Genomic DNA, 24,422 nt, shown 5'->3' on the forward strand with positions numbered 1-24,422 from the left:
TCACGGGACTGTGTTCTCTCTTTTCGTTCTTTCACTGTGTGCAATCCTTCAAAGGCAAATCTGAACATAGGCAATCGCTATGTTTACACTTCCGATACAGGGACGCGGTAGGGGCAGGTGGTTACAAATCCTGCCAGCAGGATGTTAGCCAGAGACAACCAGGGAGGATGGACCCAGTGCTCGGGGCTGCTGCCTTGAACCATATGAACCTGCTCATGAGTTTGTGACTTGTATACGTTATACAGTGTCTGCCATTCTGCTTCTCTCATTTGTCTCTCTTTGATGTGTTTCTAACTGAAGTCAACGTTCACCGTGTTACTGACTAGCCCATGTGCTCACGGCTTCTACGGGGTTTCCCAACCTGCTCCTCACTTCCTCTCCCTGCTGTCTTCTCAGCCACACGTGTCTTTACCCGTGCTGGGAGAGCCCAGTTTTCCTGTGTAACCCAAACTCACTGTTACCTGTCGGTTAGAGGAGTGATCACAAGTCGAGGACTGTTTCCTAAATATTCATAGAAGTACTGGAACTGGGCGTCGCAAATGTTAACAAAGCAGTGCTTCCGGGTGTCCTCCCACTGGTGACGGAGTTGAGACAGCCAAGCAAATGCCTGGGGACTGACGACCTACAAACAGCACAGGACCGTCACTCACAAGACACAGAGCTCGGAGGCACCAAGCTTAATTTGTTAATCGAATCAACTCTTTTGAGTCCCATTTAATTCTAAAAATCTCACAAAAGGGAAATCTCTTGCACGCTACTGCAAATTGTAATTGCAGATAGATGGCTGAATCCTTAATAAGAAATACATGTGTAATTAAAGTCTTCATTCTGACAAGGCTTTCACAGTAAAACAATATCAATTTGTTCAAGCAATGCTTTCTCCCTTCTCATGAATCGCCCCAGGACATTTGATCACTTTTGTGACTTTATACTCATATCATTAAAATCAGATTAAAAATACACTCTCTGTTAAGACAACACATAATTCATAATTTCTAAATGTCAGAGGTAAACTACGCTTTCAACAGTCCCTTGTCAGCCCAGTCTGCTCTTAGTACGGAGGTTCCCCACTTCCCTTTTTGTTAAATCAAGTAACAGTGTCTTTTTTCACGACTATTCTTTACTATTGTATCAATGTCATCCATTCTTCCAGTTTGAAAATATAATTCCAGTCTCTCCAAATACCACGACCCTAGAATTTGGGGGAAATCATTGATGTTACTGAAACTATGGTCTACTAATTTGTCTGATGTCTACATAAGTCTCAGCATTGCCTATGTATGTGTAGTAGATGATCGTCAACTAGACAAAATCTGTGTCTCTTTTAATACAAAATAAAGGGCATATTTTAAATAAAAATTTGTCCTACCACAAGCAAATCACCATTGATAAAACACAATGGAATATGTAAGAAGGTGCATGGTCATATTCAAAGTGTAGTTATCAATGATTCATTACCAAAATGAGAATACACAGTAAGTGGTATCTTGCAAGGATCAGTTTTGGATTAGCAATCAAAGAATGTTAATGGTCCTGAACCTGGATCAAGAAGTATTTTTTAAGTTTATGGCTTCCACAAAGAAGCATTTGCTTGCACTTTGTGAAGAGAATTAAACTTCACTTTGATTTTAATAACTTGAGTAAGAACTAGGAAAACAACAAAAAAACATTTCACAATATAGACATGCATTCAAATTGTGAAAGGGATCATCTGATTTTAGCACCATCCCCCGCCCTCCCCCAAAAAGGTAGGTCTGGAGGAAGCCGGTGATGGGCATGACACAGCGATGCTGTTTGGTAGACAAGCATGCCTGACATTTATAAGTAGGGGCATGTTTCGGAGAAGGGGTGAGAAAGTCCTCCCACATTAAAAACTGCCAATATCTAAGAGACACGGGAAATTTGAGAGGGATGCATACAGTGGTTACTAGTGCACAGAAAGGATTAGAAAACAACTTCTTTAAAGAAGGTCGCTTAGCCTTGAAAGGAAAAGACAAGGAGCGCCCAACATTTCTTTCTCTTCAACAGGAAAAGAACCAAAGGCACAGGGAAATGGTTTAAATGACACAATGGCTCTGGGTGAGCCACAGAGGTAAGAAATGGACGCGGAGACTCCTCAGGCTTCTTCCATCCTTGGTTTGTGTCTTGGATGCTCTGGACCAGGGGCTCCCGACCTGACAAAACCCCTGGGGAATGATTATCCCTGGGGATGACTTCCCCGAGGACAATGTGCTAGCTAACTCGAACCAAACTCACCCAAAGTGAGAATAACGAATTTCTCAGGGCTAATTAAAATATACAAACTATTTTTTTAAAAAAACCAGTGACTTTCTTAGAAGTACTCTTGACAATAAACACTACTATTAGGAAACACCAAAAAGTACATGAAATCTCTTGCCTTCTGAGAGATCAGCTTCGCCACCACATCCCGGGCGTGGACATCTATGGTGCAGACCGTCATGACCTTCTGCCTGTCTCCAGGTGGAAGTTCTCCCAGCAAAAGTGCAATCAGCGCATTCAGCTGGGAAACCTAGGAGGAGTTTTTTGAAAAGGAGGTAAGGGTGACAAATACAGAATCGAACAGCCCAACGGTCTTCATATTTGTAACGTGTCCATTAGTTCACAGAAGAATTTCAGTGTTATCTCAGTTGGCCCCAGACAACCCGGGGAGGTTTGAAGACAAAGAGAGGAATTCATGAGATTAATTAATTTAAGTAATAGAAATGTTATTACCTCCTCTGAGCCGAGACTCAGAGAAGACCCGTGAACCTGTTGGTAATGACGAAGCCAGAGGTGGAAGCAAGGTCTCCCGGTGGCACTGAACCGACTCTGCACCCCAGTGACGATGCGGCCCACCACCCATCTGGGGGAGAGATGACTGCAAATTTCAAAAGGTCAGTTTGAGCTAATGTGTATAAAAGTATAGGAAGAGTTAAATATCCTATGTTTTATTGTTTGTTTTTGGCTTTGGGAGGTTTTCTTAGCATAGGAGATAGTGACGATTACTGAGAAAATACTTGAGCGTAGAGCTGAAAACCACCCCGCTTAATTCTTCTTCTCGACATCCCTGTTCTTGCTTAGGTCTGTGGGTTTCTTAGATCAGGATTTGTCAGACGACGGGTCTCTCCACAGAACGGACAGGAACAAGATGGAATGGAATGCCATGGGAGAGAAAGTGTGGTATTACCGTAGGAAGAGTGGCATTGTTTTGCGACACTTTGTCTCAGTTTCAGGCTTTTGAGTGCACACACACATGTGTGACCTTGGTCTGATATGAAACATTTCTCACTGATTGTGGTCAGCAGGGTCTGAAAGATACTCTCTTAGGTGGTTATTTTTGTTAGCAAGCTCATTTATACAAAACATTCCTGCCTAACTCAAGGCTTATTAGCAAAAAAGAAAAAAAGAAATCTTTTAACCCGGAGTAGCATATTGTAAAACAATCCTATTCCCTTTCCTTTCTCACTCTGCAGAGCACAGTGAATCACTAACCGGTAGCTCCTGAGAGCGTTGGTAACAGGCGACCACGGCATCTCGCCAGAGGCTCTCAAACCTGTGCGGCCCACTGTCAAAACACCTTCCCCGCAGCGCTATCACCGCGCCCCAGGAAACACCCAGCGCTGCAGACGTCCCTGGGACAGCGGTGCAGGGGAACTGGGGAAGGTTACGTAACAACAGAGAGAGCAGGCAGGAGACAAACCCGTAACACGCTCCACGGGCCTTAAGTGAGGGTGTAGGATGAGCCAGGCACTGACTAAGCACATTGCTTGCATCGCCTCATTTAAATCTTCACAACCACCGATTTTCACCCTGATTTCGGTGAGGGAACCGAGTCACAGACGTCGTCACCACATTTACCGAGATGGGAGGGGAACTCAGACCCAGGCAGTCTCACTTCAGAGCCCGTGCCCTCGCTGGTCCCACCACACAGAGTCGCTGCACCAGTCTCCACGCGCTGACCCGCCAGGCCCTCCGAGCTGGAGAAGCAGGCTGGACAGGAGCACCCCAGGGAGGCACGATGGCAAACACACTGGAAAGGCGGTTAAAGGAATCAAAATAGGCACTTCAGATGTTCGGAATGTACGGCCACCTTACAAGCAGCAACCTACTTTGACTATCTTACATCTATACAATGTAACAGAGACAAAGGCAATCATTTTTCCACGGGTGCTGCGTTCGACGTTCAGCACCCCCTAGGTTTCGGGGTCCACAAAGAAAAGGTCTGTGTCTGGCTCGTTCACTGCTCTGTCCCCAGAACTGCTGAGGAGCGAGCATCACACTGGAGGAGCTCAACGAGTGTTTCCCGAAATAGATAAGTTAATGTTCCAGGTGCGGGTGAGTTTTTCAAGACAATTTATCCACGCTGATTAAAAAGAGGTGTTCGGCTTTGGATATCTTCTCATCTGGGTCAAGATAGCCAGTCTCAGAATCTCAAATCTTACAACAGTATCAGTATTTGCTTAAAAAGAGTTGGCTGTAGCCCTGGCCAGTATGGCTCAGTTGGTTGGAGCATCATCCCAAGGACATGTTCAACTCCCAGTCAGGGCACATACCCGAGTTGCAGGTTCAAACCCCCATCAGGGTGTGTACAAGAAGGCAACCGATCGATGTTTCTCTCTCTCTCTCTCTCTAGTGTCTCTCTCAAACCAATGAAAAAAATGTCGTCGGGTAAGGATAAAAAAAAGCATTGGTTGTAATAAGAGCAATATCTTATAATGTAAGAACATTTATAAGTTAAAGTGCTTTCACACACATTGTCTTGTCAGACTCTTCCTGCAACCTGTGATTTCTCCATGGCTGAGTCACTTTTTCACAAAAGTTCAGTCAAGTGAAAGAAGATTAAAAGTACAGCTCGCCAACATTATCTGCACAGCATCACATGTTAGGAATCCTCTGTTGTCTCTCCAGATTAAACCTGTTCCAATGATAGTCTTGTAAGTAACAAAACTCTGCACCCAGAAAAAATAAAAAGTTATCAAATGTCTCTATCATCTGCTCTGTGGTCACACTATCATCGCATGCAACTTTATGGCCGGTGACACATAAAACATCCTTGGCAGCTTTTAAGATATATACCTATCATGCAATCAGTGCTTATTCTTGTCCTTAATCAAAGCCGAGTCACAGGATTTTCTACCATATCAAAGATGTTTGCCTCAAGTCAAATACCTAGCAAGCCTTCCGAAACTCAAGTGGCTGTTACCTGGTACCCGTTGGCCTTGAGCTCATTCATGAGCACAAAGCCTTCCATGACCTCCCACCACCCCTTCCTACCTCACGTCAATCCAGCGGTCCCATCCATCTCTCTCTGTTTCTCCGTCACGGCTGCTCCCAGGCCACAGAAACTGTTTCAATCTGCCTGGAGGCCTTTCCGCTCTGATCGCTGTTCAGCTGGCTTCCTCTCACCATCCAAGTCTTAGCTCAAATTTGCCTCCTTCAATGGGCCTTGCCTGGCCATCCCATTTACTATTACCCCCTACCCAATTATTCCATATGTTTCTACTTCAGTTTCTTCATGGTACTTCCTGGTGTCCTATCGTTCACTTATTTATTTCCATGTTTACCATCTGCCTCCTCCACTTGACTATAAGCTCAAAGGGCCAAGCTCCTGGCTGGCCTATTCAGCACTACATTCCCATACCTAGTGTAGCAGCCAGCATAAAGCCTGCGCATCATAAACACATATTATATGGGCGAAGAGAGAAATGAATACATGTGACAGCAATGGCACATACCAGAACAACATCTCGTTCTTTCATTCAATCACTCTGGCTGCTGTTTCCAGAGCTTATAGGCCAATGAGTAGTTCAGACAAATAACTGCAGTTGCTTCGCCAGGGCGAGAACAGTGTAGTACGACGACACACAGAAACAGGGCCTTGCCTAGCCCAGGGCTCAGAAAGGCATTTTGGAGGAAAGGGTATTTGTTGCTAAGACCGAAAGACTGAGTACAATTTAGGTCGCAGAGAATTTGGGGTAGGCCACCCAGAAAGGCTGTGTTTAAGCCACAGGAAGCAGCCTGTATGAAGGCCCAGGATACAGCAGGTGAGCTCGTCTAGGACCTGGAAGAAGTCTAGAATGGTGACGGAGAAAGGGAAAGTGGGGCAGCTACATAAGATGCTGGAGGGGGAAGCCAGGCCCAAACATGCAGGGCTTGGCCAGCTTATGGCAGAGGCTGGTGAGATGTTGCTGAAGAGTTCGGGGAGGTGGGTTGATAATTAGGGATGTGTTTTCAGATGATGAACTGGAGGGAAACTAGACTGAAAAAAAGAGACCAGGCAGGAGGATGCTACAGTCACCCAGGTGACAAAAGAGTGGCTGGGACTGGGATATTAACAAAGTGGTGGGGGAAAAGTGAGAATGGAGATATTTGGGGCAAACATAGAGATGTGGTCATTGATTGGACATTACCTGAAAGAATCAAATGGCCTTGTAGTGTGAGAAATTTGTGAACAGTGTCATGCACTTTTTGAGTTTGCAAACATCAGACAACACAGGAAGAACATTTTCCTTGTAACAGCAGAATTGCTGCAAGTTCACCAGCATCAGGCCTGGCAGATCTCCCAATCCAGGGCCACCCAGGCCACTGTGGCACCCAGCTGGAAGGGGTCCCTCTGCAGAAACATTAAAATCTCACTCAGCAAACCAAAGTGCACATTACAACATAACTGCTCCAGTACTGTGGGGTCAGCTACCAAAACCCTCAATCCCTTTCCCACTGGACATAACACAAAAATATTGTTCTTCTCGTTTAAAAGCAATAGAAATGAGGACCTCTAATCCTTGCAATGTTTTGATTTCGGCACTATCAGAAACAACGGATTTTTATTTCTACCAGCTAGAATGGAGGAAGCTGCAAGAGAGTCCAGTCCAGACTCCATACTCATCCCTACTACCAGGGCATGAGTTTCCTACTACGGAATCCCAGTTTGTTTCCTTCCTTCTGCATGTTAATTTCCTACTTCTCCTTAATCACATTGCTGAAACCACCAGCACACTGCTGGGTGGTGAACGTCGGAGACAGCACATATAATTACCCTGACACTAGTGGAAATAACTTGAATGCTTCAACACGAAGCATAATTTTTTTCTGCAGATTTCTGAAAGATTTTCTTCAAGTTACAAAGTTTCTTTCAAATGCTTATATTAGAAAAGAAAAAGGTGTAAAATCAACAATCTAAACTCAAGAAATTTGAAAAGAAGGAGCACACTAAACTCTAAGTACAAAGGAGGTAATCAAGATAAAGCAGAAATCAGTGAAATATAAAACAAACAATGGAAGAAGTCAAAGATTAGTCCTTAGAAATTATAAGTAAAATTGATAAACACCCAGAAAGTTGGATTAAGAAAAAGAGAGAGAGAGAGAGAGAAAATGCAAATCAACATCAGCAGGAATAAAAGGAGGACGTGACTCCAGGTCCTGCAGATGTGCCGAGGACAATGTCAAGACACCCACGTCAACCCAGTTTGGAAACTTAGGTCGGGGTGTGCAGACTGGTTCTGTGAAGAGTGGACAATAAATGTTTTAGGCTTTGCAGGCTCCGCGGCCTCTATCATGACCCCACTTGGCTGACGTAGTGGGAAAGCCACAAACATAGATTCAGAATTCCTTGACAAAATATTAGCAAATAGATTCCAACAAAAATATATACAAGGGAAGTTTATTTCAGAAATGCAAAGCTGGCTCAGCAATCAAAAATTCACCAGTGATCACTTCATAAAGTATGTATGTCCAATCCCTCTGTTAAACACCCGAAACGAAAGTACTGCATGTCAACTGCAACTGAGAAACAATTCGCCACAGTGATAGAACAAAAGAGGCAAACCACCTGAACATCTCAACAAATTTAAAGAGGTTCAATGCTTCTTCAAGATAAAAAGTCTCAGTATCTAGTAATGAAAGGGATTTTCCTCTAGAAAGAACATCTACAAAAACCTATACCTACTATCCTACTTAGTAGTGAAACATTACATTATTTTTCTTTAAGTCTATGAAGAGGCCAGGATGTCTGCTTTCATTGTTGCTATTCAACATTGTGCTGAAGGGCCAAGCCAATTCAATAACTCAAGAAAAGGAAATAAAGAGCAAAAAAAGAATGGAAGATAAGAAGTAAAACAATCATTATTTACAGATGATATGCTAATATACATAGAAAACTGCATGCAATTATCAAAACAAAGCCATACTAAAACTAGCAAGTAAATTTGGCAAAGTCCCAAAACACAATGTGAATATTAAAAAATCAATATATTCCTATATACCAGCCATAAACATTGGAAAATAAAATTTAAAAATTAATTAGCATATGTTTACAGCATCAAAACATATCAATCATCTAAAACTAAGTCTAGCAAGAAGTGTGCCAGACGTCTACATTGAAAACTACTGAAAACATTGTTGAGACAAATTAAAGAAGACCTATGTCAAGAGATACGCCATGCTCTTGGAGTGTAAGAATCATCACTACTGAGATATCCTCCTCCCAACATTGATATTTATGTTTATGCCATCCCAGTTGAAATTTAATTACACTAAAAGATTAACTAGGCTTTTAAAAATAAATATTGTGATAATGAAACTTATGTTGAAATGAACACAACCTGGAATACAGCACAGATCAACGAAACAGGAAATTCTGGGAACAGACCCACACAAATACACACCCCTTTGACTCTTGACCAAGGTGCCGAGTTAATTCAATGGAAAAAGAGAACAGTATGGATCACAGACCTAACCGAAAAGTCCAAAATCGAAAAGCAGCTAGAAAGAATCAGGAGAATATCTTCCTGACATTAAGATAGGCAAGAATTTCTAACATATCATGCAAAAGTGGTCAATCATAAAAGAACAATCTGATATACTATCATACATCAAAAGTAAAACATTCTACTAAAAAATATACCATTAATAACTTGAGTAGTAAGTCTATTCATTTCCTAACAAAGGACTTGCACCCCCAAAATAGAAATCCTACAACCAACCATAAAAAGACTCCTGGGTCACAGATAAAAGAAAGTTCATTAATCACAGCAACAGCATTGAGTAATATCAGAGTATCAGCATTTACACTGGACCCTGACCCAAAACTTTCAAAGGATAACCTAAAAAGGGACATGTGATGCTTGTGCATGCAGTGAACTGTGTTACAGAACAGGCACCCCAAGTTTAGGGAGCCCAAATCTTTTATAAGAATCAGTGAGCATCGCTGACCTCTGCCCTGGAGAGAGACACTGTCTCCCTCTTCCAAGGACACCCGCTATACAATCACCCACGCAAAAACAGTTCAGAACAATGGTAGTCAGTCCCTCTACTCACAGCATGCACAAAACGTGAGACTCACAGAGGATTGTCTCCCCAAAGTGTTACATGAAAAATCCAGACCAAAAAGGATATGCTAATTTGTGAGACTGGCCAACAGAATTTCCTTTTGTACTTCATCATTGCCTCTTTTTTGCTATTAAGATGATCAAAACCGGCCCTGGCTGGTGTAACTCAGTGGACTGAGTGCGGGCTGCGAACTAAAGTGTCGCAGGTTCGATTCCCAGTCAGGGCACATACCTGGGTTGCAGGCCATGGCCTCCAGCAACCACACATTGATATGTCTCTCTCTCTCTCTCTCTCTCTCTCTCTCCCTCTCTCCCTCTCTCCCTCCCTTCCCTCTCTAAAAAATTAATAAATAAAATCTTTTTAAAAAAGATGATCAAAACCTTAAAAAATGAGTGAAGAAAACTTTCCCTCTTTTTCTACACCCTAATAGTTGCTCTAACATGGTATTTTTCTGTTGTTTAAATGTCTGACAAAACTATTGGAACTGGGCTCTATTTATGGGGTGTGCATCTTTAACTACTTTGACCACCATTTGAATTATTTCTGTGGTTACTGGTCTACTCGTTTCCCACCTCATTTTGAATCAATCTTAGAAACAGTGTTCATAGAAAGTCATTCGTTTAATTGAGATTTACAATTTAAATCACAAGTACTGTTATATAGCCTTTTAAAAATCTCCCTCAAAGAGGCTATATTTTCTTTCCCTATCTTTCTGTTGCTTTTGCTTTGTCCTCTGAATGGCAAATTTTTGTCAGTGTTATTGATCTGTTCAAAGAACCAACTCTTGGGTTCATGGACCAGATTGGACTCATATGGCATATATGAGTAATAAATCCTTTTTTTCTCATTACAGGGATCTTGAGTTTTACCTCAGGATCTGTTGTTCTGTTTCTCTTTCTAGAACTGGATTGGCCAACTACAGGCTAGGAGCTAAATCTGGCCCACCACGTGTTTTTACAAATAAAGTTTTATTGGATCCCAGCCATGCACATTCATGTTAAAATTGCCTATGGTTTCTTTTTTATAACAGCAGAGCAGCATAGGTATGAAAGAGACTGTATGGCCCGTAAATACTGAGATATTTACTATTCGATCCTTCCGAGAAAAGTTTGGCCAATGCTTGCTTTAGAGTCAAAACATGGTGATGGCAGAAGTCATCAATAATGTCTCACTTTGTTTATGAAGAACTTCTCAGGGTTTCCTTCCCAGGGACAAATGCTCTCACCGACAATCTCTTGGTACGTACAGGAGACAGAACTGGATCCAAACGTCCATCTCTTTCACACTTAATGCGTATCACTAACCATGGACTTGAGATGTGTTTTACACTTATTAAACCTGAGTTGGTAATTCTTGTGGAATTACAGTGGGATAAAATAGGCTCACTGTTACAATAGCTTCTTTTTTTAATGTTTGAAGTGTGGTTTTTCTCTGCTCTTAGTTATCTATCACTTCATTGCCGTCTGCTGCCTAACTTCCAGGTGTTCCTCCAATTATCTGGTCCAGTATTTCCAGAAGCAACATGAATTTTTGTATGTAACTGACTTGTCATTCAATACGATTTTTGATGAGAAGAGAGGTAGAGCATTTGTGCTCTGCTCAAGATTTTATGGCTCCCTGCTGCATGGTGAAGCATGAGGCTATCAGCTCACACTTTCTGTAAAGGCAAAAACAACAACAACAACAAAAAATTCATGTCCAATATACACTGGTTAGTTGTAGGCTTCTCTACTCAGAGTCAGGACAAAAAAAGAACATTGTCAACACTGTATCCAATTTTGTTTTTTTTTTTTTTTAATCTTAATCAGTGACTAAAAGTGAGGACAAAAAAAAAATGGCTCCACACAGAAAAATGAGAGTCTCTTTCTTATACGTATAATATATCTGGTTCTTTGTGCTGGGGGAGGGCTGGTGGTTAGTAAAAAAAGTTTTACATCGCTAATCTTGAGTCTTATTAGAAGTACTCTGGGTAATGTCACAACATACTATTAATTTTTTAAAGTCTGAAATTTTTTAAAGTCTGTCTCTTTTTATTTATTTTTTTGGCGATTTTCACACAGCTCAGTAATAAAAAATGAATGAAAGAAACTTTACCAGATCCCAAGCTCCAAACTACAGTACTTTTTCCAAGGAACCTTCAAATCTGATTAAATTTAAATTGATTATACTTGTCATACTTTCAAAGACTCTGACAAGGCAAGGACATATATCCAAAATGTGGTATTTTTGCTTTTAATCTCAAACTATCTAACATACAATCACATGAGGTCTAGGCAAAAATAGTTTAAAATAATTATCTTAAATTATTTATCTCACTACAGTTTGGGAGTGAGAACTAAGGAAAGAAATTACTTGTTCAGGCATTTCATCAGTTATAGCCAGCTCAAATCTCAGTTTTAAAATTAAGCTATTTTTTAATATATTTTATTGATTATGCTATTACAGTTGTCCCATTCCCCCCCTTTATTCCCCTCTGCTCTGCACACCCCCTCCCACCCACATTTCCACATTTAGTTCATGTCCATGAGTCATACATATAAGTTCTTTGGCTTCTACATTTCCTATACTATTCTTAACTTCCCCTTGTCTATTTTCTACCTACCATCTATGCTACTTATTCTCTCTACTTTTTCCCCCTCTCTCCCCCTCCCACTCCCCTGTTGCTAAGCCTCCATGTGATCTCCATTTCTGGGTTCTCTTCCTGTTCTAGTTGTTTACTTAGTTTGCTTTTGTTTTTGTTTTAGGTGTGGTTGTTAATAACTGAGTTTGCTGTCATTTTACTGTTTATATTTTTATCTTCTTTTTCTTAGATAAATCCCTTTAACATTTCATATAATAAGGGCTTGGTGATGATGAACTACTTGAACTTGACCTTATCTGAGAAGCACTTTATCTGCCCTTCCATTCTAAATGAAAGCTTTGCTGGATAGAGCAATCTTGGATGGAGGTCCTTGCCTTTCATGACTTGGAATACTTCTTTCCAGCCCCTTCTTGCCTGTAAGATCTCTTTTGAGAAATCAGCTGACAGTCTTATGGGAACTCCTTTGTGGGTAACTGTCTTCTTTCCTCTTGCTGCTTCTAAGATTCCTTATTTTTAATCCTGGGTAATGTAATTATGATGTGCCTTGGTGTGTTCCTCCTTGGGTCCAATACTCCTTTGGGACTCTCTGAGCTTCCTGGGCTTCCTGGAAGTCTATTTCCTTCACCAGATTGGGGAAGTTCTCCTTCATTATTTGTTCAAATAACTTTTCCACTTGTTGCTCTTCCTCTTCTCCTTCTGGCATCCCTAATTCAGATGTTGGAATGTTTAAAGATGTCCTGGAGGTTCCTCAGCTTCTCCTCATTTTTCTGAATTCTTGTTTCCTCATTCTTTTCTGGTTGAATGTTTCTTTCTTCCCTGTGGTCCACATTGTTGATTTAGAGTCTCAGTTTCCTCCCCATCACTATTGGTTCCCTGTACATTTTCCTTTATTTCCTTTAGCGTAGCCTTCATTTTCTCACCTAATTTGCAACCAAATTCAACCAATCCTGTGAGTATCCTGATTACCAGTGTTTTGAACTGTGCATCTGATAGTTTGGCTATCTCTTCACCACTTAGTTTTATTTTTTCTGGAATTTTGATCTGTTCTTTCATTTCGGCCTTTTTTTTGCGGGGGGCGTCTCAGTGCACCTGCTACATAGTGAGGGGTGGAGCCTTAGGTATTCACCAGGGCGGGGCAACCCACATCCCTGTGCTGTGATGCTGTATGTGGGGGAGGGGTCTGAGAGGAACAATGGTGCTTGCTCTGCTCTCTGCCGGATTTCAGTCACTTCCCCTGCTTCCCACAAGCAAAGTGGGCCCTTCTGGTGCTGATTTCCAGATGGCTGGGTTTGCACATTCTAGGACCCTGTGGGTCTCTCCAACGAACTCTCCTGTGAGGCTGGGAGTCTCTCCTGGCACCTCAATCCCCACAGGTGTTTTCAATCAATGATTTGAGGCTTTATTTCCCTGCGCTGGAGCCCTAGGTTGCACGGGCTGTCTCGCTCCCCAGGTGTTCCTCCCAGTTTATCCGCACGTGAATGTGGGACCGCCTGTTCCACCAGCTGCCACCTTGGCAGTCCACCAGGTGCTGCCTTGCCACAACCCCTCTCCACCCAGCTGCCTGGCTCCACCCCTCCTTCTGGTCTGGATGAGTATGTCTTCTTTAACTCTTTGGTTGTTGGACTTCCATACAGTTCGATTTTCTGTCAGTTCTGGTTGTTTTTGTCTTTAAATTGTTGTTGTCCTTCTTTTGGCTGTGGGAGGAGGCACAGTGTGTCTACCTATGCCTCCATCTTGGCTGGAAGTTAAAATTAAGTTATTTTAAAGGAATAAAGTTCATTCTAAAAACTGCTCACAACTTTACCAAGAGTAATTTTAATTAAAAACAAACTCTAGCAGATGGTTACATCCATTTTCAAAGAGAAAAAACTAACGGGGTTTCAGTTGAGAGATACACACTTCTCATGAGACAAACTGCAGCTCGACAGTCCTCAGGCACTAGCTTCCCTAATGAGTGTGTACGTATCGGCTGCAAAACTGGAAACTGTATCGAGGCATCTATTGGCTGGTGTGCCACATGGTTCAGTTAGTGCTAGAGGTTGTCTTCAAAGCTGCTTTCCTTTCTTTCCCTTCTATATCTTCGTGTTCTTCATCTTTAACAATAAGCAAATCAAGAGGTTGAAAATAATAAAGCTGATATAAATAAAATATTTCTAAAATATCATTTATTATTTTAAGCAATAAAATATTCTAGTCATCATCAAAAAGTGATAAGTTGCAGTCAAGGGAGAGTTCAACAGAGGAAAAAAAATAGAACAGATTAAGTTCTAATTTTCTAATCTGTTCTAACAGATTAGAGGTATGTTAAAAGATTTACCTTTGAGCAGTGATTAATAATAGCTGAAATTTAAGAAAGAATATTTTAATGAAGTATTTTAAAATACTCTTATTTAGGATGTAATTAAAAATAGTTACAGTAAAAGCACAAGTATCAATAAGTTAACTAATCAGAAAGTTGTTTTTGTAAGCATAAGAGAATTCCTTTCAACTTAACCAATTCCCTCAGTACTTTATGCCCATACAAGTATGACTATTGAGCTTGCGCATCCAAACGGCACTGGCCAGAACTGCAGAGACGTTGGCTTAGAAAGGAGCCAGGAACTAACTTCAATGTGATACTGTTACTGCAAGCCGACAAAATAGAAACCAGTGTCCCACATTCCAAAGGACGTGAAAATCAAGACAAGTATACATTATTTTTTCAAAAGTAAACGACAAAAATTTCTCTACTAACATAAGTTTGGTGGTTTCTACCCAAGATTAAAAGAGCAAAATGAAAAGAAATAATCAACACACTGTAAAGTTTCTTGAGTGGGTTACAAGTATCCCTCACCGTCCAAACCTATCTGCTTTTTAAGGCACCGAGTTCAACGGGCTGCTACAAAGGGAAGCGATGGGAAGCTGTGGGAAGCAGCCTGGGTTCTGCTGAGCCTGCCAGTTTCACTTACAAATTGTGCGGCTGCGCAAAGTCACTTAATACCTCGATTCAGCCTTTATGCCCTGAAAACAAGGAGAGCAGACAAACTAATGTGTCCACTCCTTCCTGAGCCTAATAGTCCCTTACTCTGTAAGCCGAAGGAGAGGCCACATCTCTGAACTGTCCGTGGCTAAGAGCACCCTTTAAGACAGGGCCTTAAGGAGAGATCCTAATGGGATGAATAAAATGGAATTCGAGGTAGACTGTTTTCCAAAGTTGCTCGCCTGTGATTTATAATGAACAGAAAACCAAAATACCTACATGAACACATTTGTCTTTGTTGAACAGTCACCCGCCTTCCTGACTCGTGCACACACTCTGTGGAGAGTACATGTTCAGCCTGGATGGAGTCTTACATGGAAGGGAATGCACAGAGTATCTAGGTATGAGTGACGTGTTAGAGCCTTGGGGGGTGATGGACGAGATGGAGGAAACCCATGTGGACAACCAGAATAACACAAAGGTAGAAAGTAAAAAGTTCCACAACTGATTGCTAAAATCTGCCTAGCACAGTGCCGTGCACACAGAAGATGCTCCTTGCATGATGGATGAATGACTGAATGAAGCTTACCTGAAGTCCCTCTAAGTCTCGAAACCATTTATCTCTGAAATACCTGTTTTTTATGGAAATCCTTTAGGGCTGTTTCATAGCCTTCCTCCAGCCTGCTGAAGGCTATCCCTACATCCGTCGTCCACCAGATTTGCGAGCTGGTTAGGGCAACTTGAGCCGGGAAATCGAAAATCCACAGTTCCCTAGGTTTTTCCTCATAGGCCGCGATGGCTTCTGTGATAGAATGTCGCACCGTTTCTTGCATGGTCTGTTCAAGTTGCAGAAGCCACGTTTCCACCTTGGGAAGCAAATTGAAACGTTATAGCACAGGATTAACTATGGGAGAGGGGTAATTCTACGCTCTCACGGGCTCGAAGGCCACACGGAGAGCGAGGCCTCAGCTGGCTGTATTTCAAACCCCTGGAGAAAACTAGGAGAGAAGGAACTCAAAGCCGAAGGCAAGCAACTGATGGGAGTGTTTCTCCTGCATGAACCTGTCTATTTCTGGATGTTCTACTCATCTTATTTCACCGACCGGCTGGATAACAACTTCCCAAACCCCACAGGAGGTGTTTGCGATTACTCGTTTCTCAGAGCTGAAGACGAGGGGATTCTGGACTGACATCCCTCTGGTGACACACAGGGTTTTGAGAAACCAAACATCACAGCCATCTATAGAATAACGCACTAGAACACTCTTCAGAGCTTTGGGGACACGGGAAACTTATTTTTTAAAACACAGCTTTGGATGATTTTTAAAACTGCTCAAAATTCTTCTCTAAAAGTTTCATAGTTCTTAGTATTAAGACAAGGAGTTTTCAGCAAGTATCTTAATTATATTCCCTACTGGATCTCTTCACACTTGTCAGAAATTAGACAGCAGGAGAGCGTGCAGGAGAGGACAACTGCTGACTTGTGAAAATTAATCTTTCTTTTTAAAACTCAAGTTTATTTTGCTCCCACAAATATATTTCAGCCAGTTTTCCCTCCTATTCAAATAGGCTTTGTTATTTTTATCCATACACATTTCCATGGAATGATATTCTGTCACAAAAAGGGTGCATATACTTTTTGCAAATATTGACCGTACCAGTGGAAAATGACTGAAATAAATTCCAAGAACCACGTGGGATGCTGAGGATGCTAGAACTCATTCCGTTCCCTGCGTCTGTGAAGAATGGCAGCAGCATTCACTCCCTAACCTCTTTCTCTGGAGAGCTGGGAAGGCGTGAGTGACAGGTGGTTCGTGAGCTGACAGCTTCTCTGTTGAAAGGAAAGGGAAGCGCTGCCCCGGATACGGCCCCAACATCCCAAGAGCCTTCTCCTCTGAGCTCAGGGCCGGGCCTCGTCTGCAGGCATGAGTACAGGGTCTCCCATCTAATCACTGCTTCAGTCACAAAGCACAACTCTTAATGGCACCCAGCAATAAGGTCCTTCAGTGAATCAGGCATCATTTAAACATCTCCCCGATACTCTAGCATCTATGTCCTCCATAAAGCCACCTGCTCTCAAGAACTTTCCAGTCCATTTGGGAAGACCAAACACACAGCTCACATGCAGACGATTATGCCAACAATGGTGGCTCAGTACATCTTGAGAACTGAGCTCCGATGAGGTCCTTGCTTCAGCCCTCCCTTTTTGGTATGTGGTCAGCATCTGCCCAGCCCTCAGTAATGACAATTAGCACTTCCCACTATCACTAATTATGTGCATATCCATTTCTTCAGTGAGACTAAGAGCTCCTCAAAGACAGGGGCCATGTCTTACTCATTTCTGGATCTCCAAAGCCTAACCCAGCACCTGGTACATAGTAGGCATTCGATAAACACTACTCAAATAAAAGATAAATAGTCCAAATTGGGAAGAACCAATCATAAAAGTTCGGGGGCTGGGGGGCGGGCAGGAGAAGGCCTAACATAATAGCATCTTCTTTTATAAAATAAAGGCAATTAGAGGATGAATGTGGTAGATGCTCAGAAGTGTCTCTTCCATGTCGCTTATACAGAGTATGCTAGAATGCTGTGAAAACTTTCAATACCGAGGGTTCCTGCCGGTGACAATGTCATCCATCAACCGGGCTGTCCTCCTTCTGGGCGCGATGCCAGTTGACTGGCAGTCGGCTGGGGAGGGGCAGACAGCAGCACACGTTGTCAAGATAGTTTATGGTGACTTTTTTCTAATCATTGTAATAATATCCTAAAGAGCCCAAGAGATCAAAAAATACACTTTAATCAAAGTGTTCCACCATCTGTTTCCTCATCATTTGGCAGGATTTTTCTGGTACGATATTAAAAAGTAACAGCAAGGAGTAAAGAAAACCCTTATTTTTTTTTAAAGGTGGCCCATCTCTGCAAGGGACACGTTGAGGAAGCCCCTGCCTCAACCCAAACGGTTCTGTCATAGAGGCCACGGCTCTGTTCCTCTCTGGACTAACCCAAGCTACCCAAGCGTCATCATGAAAAGATGCAATTCCTCTAACCCATCTGAAAACACCAAGAGCTCTTTCATCCATCACAATGAGCTAGCTGTTCTTGCAGATCCGTGCTCCGAATATTTTTTTCACGTACTTGGCTGTGGCGGAAGAGAATATGCTAACTTAAACTGTCTGTACACACGATAATTAGAGGACGGGACATCAGCTTGACAGGCGCAATCCACGTAATTTACGAGCGGCCATTGACAATGTTCACGGCAGAATCCTGAACCACAAGCCCTTTGAAAACCTGCTTTATTGAGAGATGCTGCTCCACCCTCACCCCTGAACTCTCTGAGCAGTGGTGACAATATGCTTTGTGAGGAGCGCTGTCCCTGGGCTGCATTTGCTTCTAAGTCTGGGGTCCAACTCATTCAATTTGTGAAAGTACCTTCTGTCTAGTTCAACTGCCAGCGTCTCTGAGGCCCTGTCAGTGCTGCAGCCAAAGGAGCAGAACCTGGGGAGCCTGGCAGAGGAGCCCAGCAGAGGAGCCCTCTGTCACACTGGACACAGGAAAACAGGAAGCTCTGTGCACAGAGCTAACCAGAGCCTGACTTGACATGAGCTGATCTTTTTTCTTGTTCAATTCAGCCATTAAAAACTATCCCAGTCCTGGCCAGTGTGTCTCAGCTGGTTGGGCATCATCCCACAAAGCAAAAGGTCGCCAGTTGGATTCTCAGCCAGGGCACATGCCTGGATGGTGGGTTTGATCCCTGGTCAGGGCGTGTGCCAGAGGCAACCGATACATGTTTCTCACATTGATGTTTCTCTCCCTCCTTTCCCCTCTCTCTGAAAATAAGTAGATCAAATCTTTACAAAGATTATCTCAAACATCCTCCTCCATCACAAAAAAAATAATCAAATCTTACGTGGCCAATGCATTCACACTCGGCTTGGAATGGGACATATTCCTTTTCTTTGCTGGACATGCCAATTGCTCTGTGGGCAGAAACATCCTGATGGTCTTCAAACTGCAGATCTGCGATGCTGTCGAAGAGTTTGGCAAGGTGACGTGTTACCTAAGACAAGGTGATTAGCAAAGATAAGAGCATTTCTTACCAGAGATGCATTCTGGTGCTCTAGGGAGGACAAAAATTTCTAGAGTTACAGCACTATCTCAAAATAGTTTTCTTCCGAATAAAAATCGCTTCTTAAATTCCTGAGTTTGAAATGAGCCTGGTGGAGAAGCGGCCAGGCACTCGGGTCCCATCATCAGGGGCTGGGTGGTGAATGCTAACCCCACACTCTCCTGTTTTCTACATTGGAGACTTACCAGCTTCTCCATCCCTGCCATATACCTGCAGCAACCATCCTGCTGAGAATGTTGTGGCCAAGCTTTTAAAATTCAGACATACTATGAAAAAGCTTATACTATTAAGAAAACTGTATTAAAACATCTGCACCGAACATGTAAGTCAGATACAGTCTCGTCCTCAGGTTGGGTCCCATGTTGGGTGCTTCCTTTGATGCTAAGGTGAGCCCCACAGCATACTTGTTCCATAAGAAAGGTGGAGAGAATTTTATCCTCATTTTTATTGATATGGATATTGAAGCTAAACTGTTAGGTGACTTCATCAAGTTGACAAGAGTAAGCGGCTGTTAGATTTTAAGGCTCCAAGTCCAGGTTACACCTACGAAGGTCCAATTCTTCTGGCAGCCTAACTTTTTTACACCCTAAGTTGTGGGATCTTCAAAGGAACCCCCAATGACTAGCTTATGGAAAGCTATGCAAGTTCCAGACTCTTGGAGAAATAAAACAAACCAAATGAAAAGGCAAAGAACAGCATTTGTTCTGCAAGAGGCGAGTTTAGAGACTAAAGCCTCCCCCGCCTCCTGAGAGAACGCCAGAATCAGCAATGCGTACGCATCCAGTCGCGTTAGCGCAGACCAGACCAGGAGAGGCTGCCCCACCTGGGAGTACCAGCACGGACAAAAGGAAAGATGTGCTTTCTGTAGGTGTACTCACAAGGAGGACTATCGATCAGGTAGGTCACTCTACCTTTCTTAGGGTGGGCTGAGTGAAGGGCAGAGAGGCAGCCAGATCCAAGTATCAGGAGTGAGAAACAGTGGTCCCTCCTTACACAGGGCACAGATAAAAGCTGCTGAGTAGAAAACAGTTTGGGGGTTCCTTGAAACCTTAAACATAGAGTTACCCTATGACCCAGCAATTCCACTCCTAGGTATCTGCCCAAAATAATTGACAAGAGGTCCTCAGATCCTTGTATGTAAGTGCCGTATTACTCACAAAAGCCAAAAGGTATGCCCTGGCTGGCGTAGCTCAGTGGATTGAGTGTAGGCCAAGAACCAAAGCATCACAGGTTCAATTCCCAGTCAGAGCACATGCCTGGGTTACAGGCCACGGCCCCCAGCAACTGCACATTGATGTTTCTCTCTCTCTCTTTCTCCCTCCCTTTTCTCTCTAAAAATAAATAAATAAAATCTTTAAAAAAAAGAATAAGAAAAAGCCAAAATGTGGAGCCAAAACAAATGTCCACTGATGGATAAATGGACGCATAAATTGCACCATGTCTCTATAATGGAACATTATACAGCCATAAAAAGGAATGAAGTACTGATACCTGCTACAGCATGGCTCATAACCTCAAAAATATCATGGCTAAATGAAAGAAGCCAGTCACAAAACACCATGTACTGACACCATATACTGTATGATTCCATTTATATGAAGTGTCCAGGGCAGGCAGGTCCACAGAAACGAAGTAGACTGGTGGTCGTTAGGGGCTGAAGGGAGGAAGGAATACAGAGTGACTGCTTAACGGGTGTGATGCTTTCTTTTGGGATGACGGAAACATCTTACAACCAGACCGAGGAGGTGGTTGCACAACACTGTGAGTGTACAGAAGGCCACCGAATCACAGGCTTCAAAATGGTTCATTTTGTGTGGTGTGACTTTGATCCCAATAGAAAAAATAAAAGGTGCTGCTGCTAACCAGAAGGCGGTTAAAAGGCTATACAGCATTCACCAGCATATAGGTGCCATCTCTGTAATGAGCTTTTCTTCAAGTACAGCTAAACTGGACTTGAAAACTCTCCCAATGGCCGCTTCTGGGAACAAGAACAACCTGCCTCAATTCCCTGCATGATAAGATGAAGACCAATATTGGTAAGGAACTCCTTAAGGGGTGATTTAACCTTGGAAGCTCTTAGCCTTAACATCTTTGCTGTATTTGCAGTTCTGGTATTAAAGAAAGTCACAGCAAGGAATCTTCTGAGTTTAAAATAGATGAGTTTTTGAGTCTCTCACTTACTTTAAACCTAGACAGAGTAGCAGTCAATGATCACTGCTTGGCTTATCATATTCTCCTCCATCCCTATACATTACCCCAAGGACGCTTATACACAGAGAGTATCTCCAATAATCTAAGAAGTCACTGTGGCGGCCGCAGTGGCCAGGGGAGTGCACGGATGTTGGATGGCGTCTGCTGTGCAATGGGCCTGAGTAGCACGCAGGTGAAGAGCTGCAGGATAAATGAGCCCTCGGCCATTGCACGGCCTCGCACATGATTGCTTTGGTGAGAAAACAGTTGCAAAAGAACTTCTCAGCCTGCAGTCGCTCAGCCAGTGGCCAGGAAATGCAGACCCCGTAGCCCACGGGTCCCGCACTGCGTGCACCTGGTGTGTGGGAAGTCAGATGTCTTCACAGCCTGTCTTCCAGGTTAAGCTGCCGAGAGAACAGGACTGGTTTTTGTACTAATGTGGACCCTGTTGTCCTCAGATTGGTTCCATTTCTCATGAGATCTCTTTGTATGTGTTAACACAAAATTAAAATTGCTTCTTCCTGATGTAGTCTTTGGAAAGATCTTTTGACAGTGAAAACGAATACATTAAACTGAACACTTCATAGGCTCCTCTGTCTCACTAAGGAAATGGAAAGGATTTGAGCACTTCAAATCATAAAAAAGCCAGTGACTTCGTCAAATATCTTAAGTAGGTTTCTAAAAGGTGAGCAGCAAATGTGGTGGCACCTCCCCACTAGCGACACCAAACAAAGACCACGACCAGGGGCCTCAGATCCTACAGCAAGGCCTACAACTGTTGGGTGTCAGGGTGCCATGTTTACGAGAGTTCATATTTGGGTCTTGTCATATTAAAGTGATATTTTATTTTAACACCACTTTGTAATAATCCTGATTTCAGCGTGTAATTTGGCTGTGGAGAGAATTCCAATAAAAGAGCTGCAACAGAATTCTATGCAGTGACAATATTTGCAAAATGAAAAGGAATCACACGTATTGTTAAACAATTTGCGGCCAACTCTGTTTTGCGAGGATAATCAAAGACAACCCCTACTGGATGTACAAAGTATGGTGTATTAATTTAAAATAGCGTTGTCTATTTTCTTATCACACACCTACATCCTAAATCCTTTGGGCATGAGGCAGCCTTTACACAAAGGTATCCACTTAGAATATGACACATTCCTCAATTCTGTCCAGAAGAGCTGCTCTTACTTGGCAATTTCTGGGACAAATGACACTTGGGTGAGCAGTCCCTATTCCTTGCCACTCAGTTGAAGGTAAGTGGAGACCAAGGCAAGACGGCCCCCACCATGACCACCTTCTGCGGCTGTTTCCCGTTGCTGCCTGTTCTCCATTCCTTCCTCAGCCCCAACCCAAACTTAAGGGCAAACCCTCCTCTACCTTTGGTAGCTAATACCTCTCCAGTGCTCTACTTCCTCTAGAAAAGCTGGGATTTTTTATTGACTTTATTCCAACTAAAACTCATTCATTCCTGCATGCCGTCAGTTAGCCACTTGCATCCTGAGCTGTTGTCCTCTTAGTTGCCCTGAGGAGGACTAGACCTTGTGGGAGGAGGTTGTGACACTGTGCATGACCACTGAGCTCCATCACCCCGATTCCTGGCACGGGAGTCTGGGGCTCTTCCACTCCGTCCGGAAGCTAACCAAGCGGAAGCCCTGCTGGCCCTGTGGGAGTGTGCGGTCTGAGAGCTTTGCCTCTCTGTCGCTTAATAGTGAGCCCCTTCTCACAAGCACCTTTCCAAATGCCAACATTTCCAGTCTATTAAAAGTATCAGTTTAGTACCATCTGGCGCATCAGTGCAATTTAGGGGATTTCTCAAAAGACAAGTTGGCGGGTTTCCTCTTCTGTAGATTTGGGCTGATGCCATGGAAAGACATTCCTTAATGCAAACGTTAAATATTTCTGAGCATATATATTCTTGATCTTGTCACTGTAGGGGATGCATTATGGCCTCAATGTCCACAATGATGGCTTTCTAGTAGCCACATTAAAACAGGTGATATTAATTTTAATGTATTTTGGCCTAGTATATTGAAAATATTTTCACTTCAACATGTAATATAAAAATCATTAGTGATATATTTTACATTCTCTTCCCCAGAGTAAGATTTTGAAACCAGGTGTGTATTTTATATTTATAACATATCTCCATTTGGATTTTCATCAGAAAGCCTTGATCTGCTTTTAGATTTTATAAAATATACAGTTGCAAAGTAGATTCACACACCCAAGTAGTTTCAAGCACATTTTCCAGTAGCTGAATCAAATGCCAGTTTTAATATTTGAAGTATTTGAGTTTGTATTTCCATAAGCACCCACCAAAGACTTTAGACCATGGAAGTTAAGCAGCACCCATATCCACTGTCCTTTGGGTAATCCGTGCTGTGGGGAGGTCAGTGTGAATTTTGGAAGGAAACATCTTTAAAAGTTGACCTTCAACTAGCTTACCAACACTAATAGTCCCCAACGGCATTGTAGACACACTGACTTCATCACTCTGGCATCCCAACTCAAGTATCTTCACTTGGGAATTTCTGCTTACAAGACTGGAGGCTGTGGTGACACCAGACCTCCCTGGCTGATGCGTTCAGGCCGATCGAATCCCACAGTGAACTGCAGAAACTCTCACTGGAGCCAACACCCTTAAATCGAGTGTGGCAGGTGGAGGAGTGGGGGATCTGAAGAATTCAAGTCATTCACAGGATGTCAACATGAGTTGTCTGCCCACAAAGGGTATCCTTTCTGGGGACGATGCATTGTCACTCAACAAGCTGCAGTCACCATGTCATCTTGGTCACACTGCCGGGACCCCATTCAGGAGCCTTGTGTCTGGTGGTCCGAAACGGATCCTGACATTGAAAAGAGGGTAGTGTGGCCAGGCTACTTGAGATAATTGCCAAAAGCATGAACTGTCCTGCAGTAAGTGGCCGAGAGTTCAGAATGCACCTCGACTCTACAGGACCATTTCGGGGAAAGAGGTGGGCTGCAGCTCTGGACGCCTCCGACGGCCCTCGGTTGTGTCTCCTCTCCTTCTCTAACCAGGTGCTCCTCAGTGCGTGTTTGCACCACGGAGGCAGCTCGGTGTTTGTTCTGGTCACGGACCTTTAGGGACTGTGTGACAGCATTTCATGTGAACTTGGGTTGTTGAAAGTTTAATTTGTGTAACAAAAAGACCTCAGTGAAGTCGTACTTTGAACACAATTGGAAATATAAGTCTCCAATATTCCAAAGTA

At 42.9% G+C, this 24,422-nt stretch overlaps 1 protein-coding gene across 2 annotated transcripts in view; it reads right to left on the reverse strand.

Annotated features, from left to right (window-relative positions):
* The window catches only part of DNAH11 (dynein axonemal heavy chain 11), a 256,071-nt gene that overhangs the window by 164,533 nt on the left and 67,116 nt on the right, over window positions 1-24,422 (reverse strand). For both annotated transcript variants that reach the window (XM_036010519.1, XM_036010518.1), the window contains exons 29-32: window positions 18,778-18,927; window positions 15,500-15,733; window positions 2,399-2,530; window positions 462-622 (exon numbers count right to left, since the gene is read on the reverse strand). In XM_036010519.1, coding sequence (XP_035866412.1) covers window positions 462-622; window positions 2,399-2,530; window positions 15,500-15,733; window positions 18,778-18,927 — 677 coding nt within the window. The remainder of the gene's footprint in view (window positions 1-461; window positions 623-2,398; window positions 2,531-15,499; window positions 15,734-18,777; window positions 18,928-24,422) is intronic.

This window comes from Phyllostomus discolor, chromosome 10 (assembly GCF_004126475.2).
Source record: "Phyllostomus discolor isolate MPI-MPIP mPhyDis1 chromosome 10, mPhyDis1.pri.v3, whole genome shotgun sequence".
In the NCBI taxonomy this organism is placed as follows: Eukaryota; Metazoa; Chordata; class Mammalia; order Chiroptera; family Phyllostomidae; genus Phyllostomus; species Phyllostomus discolor.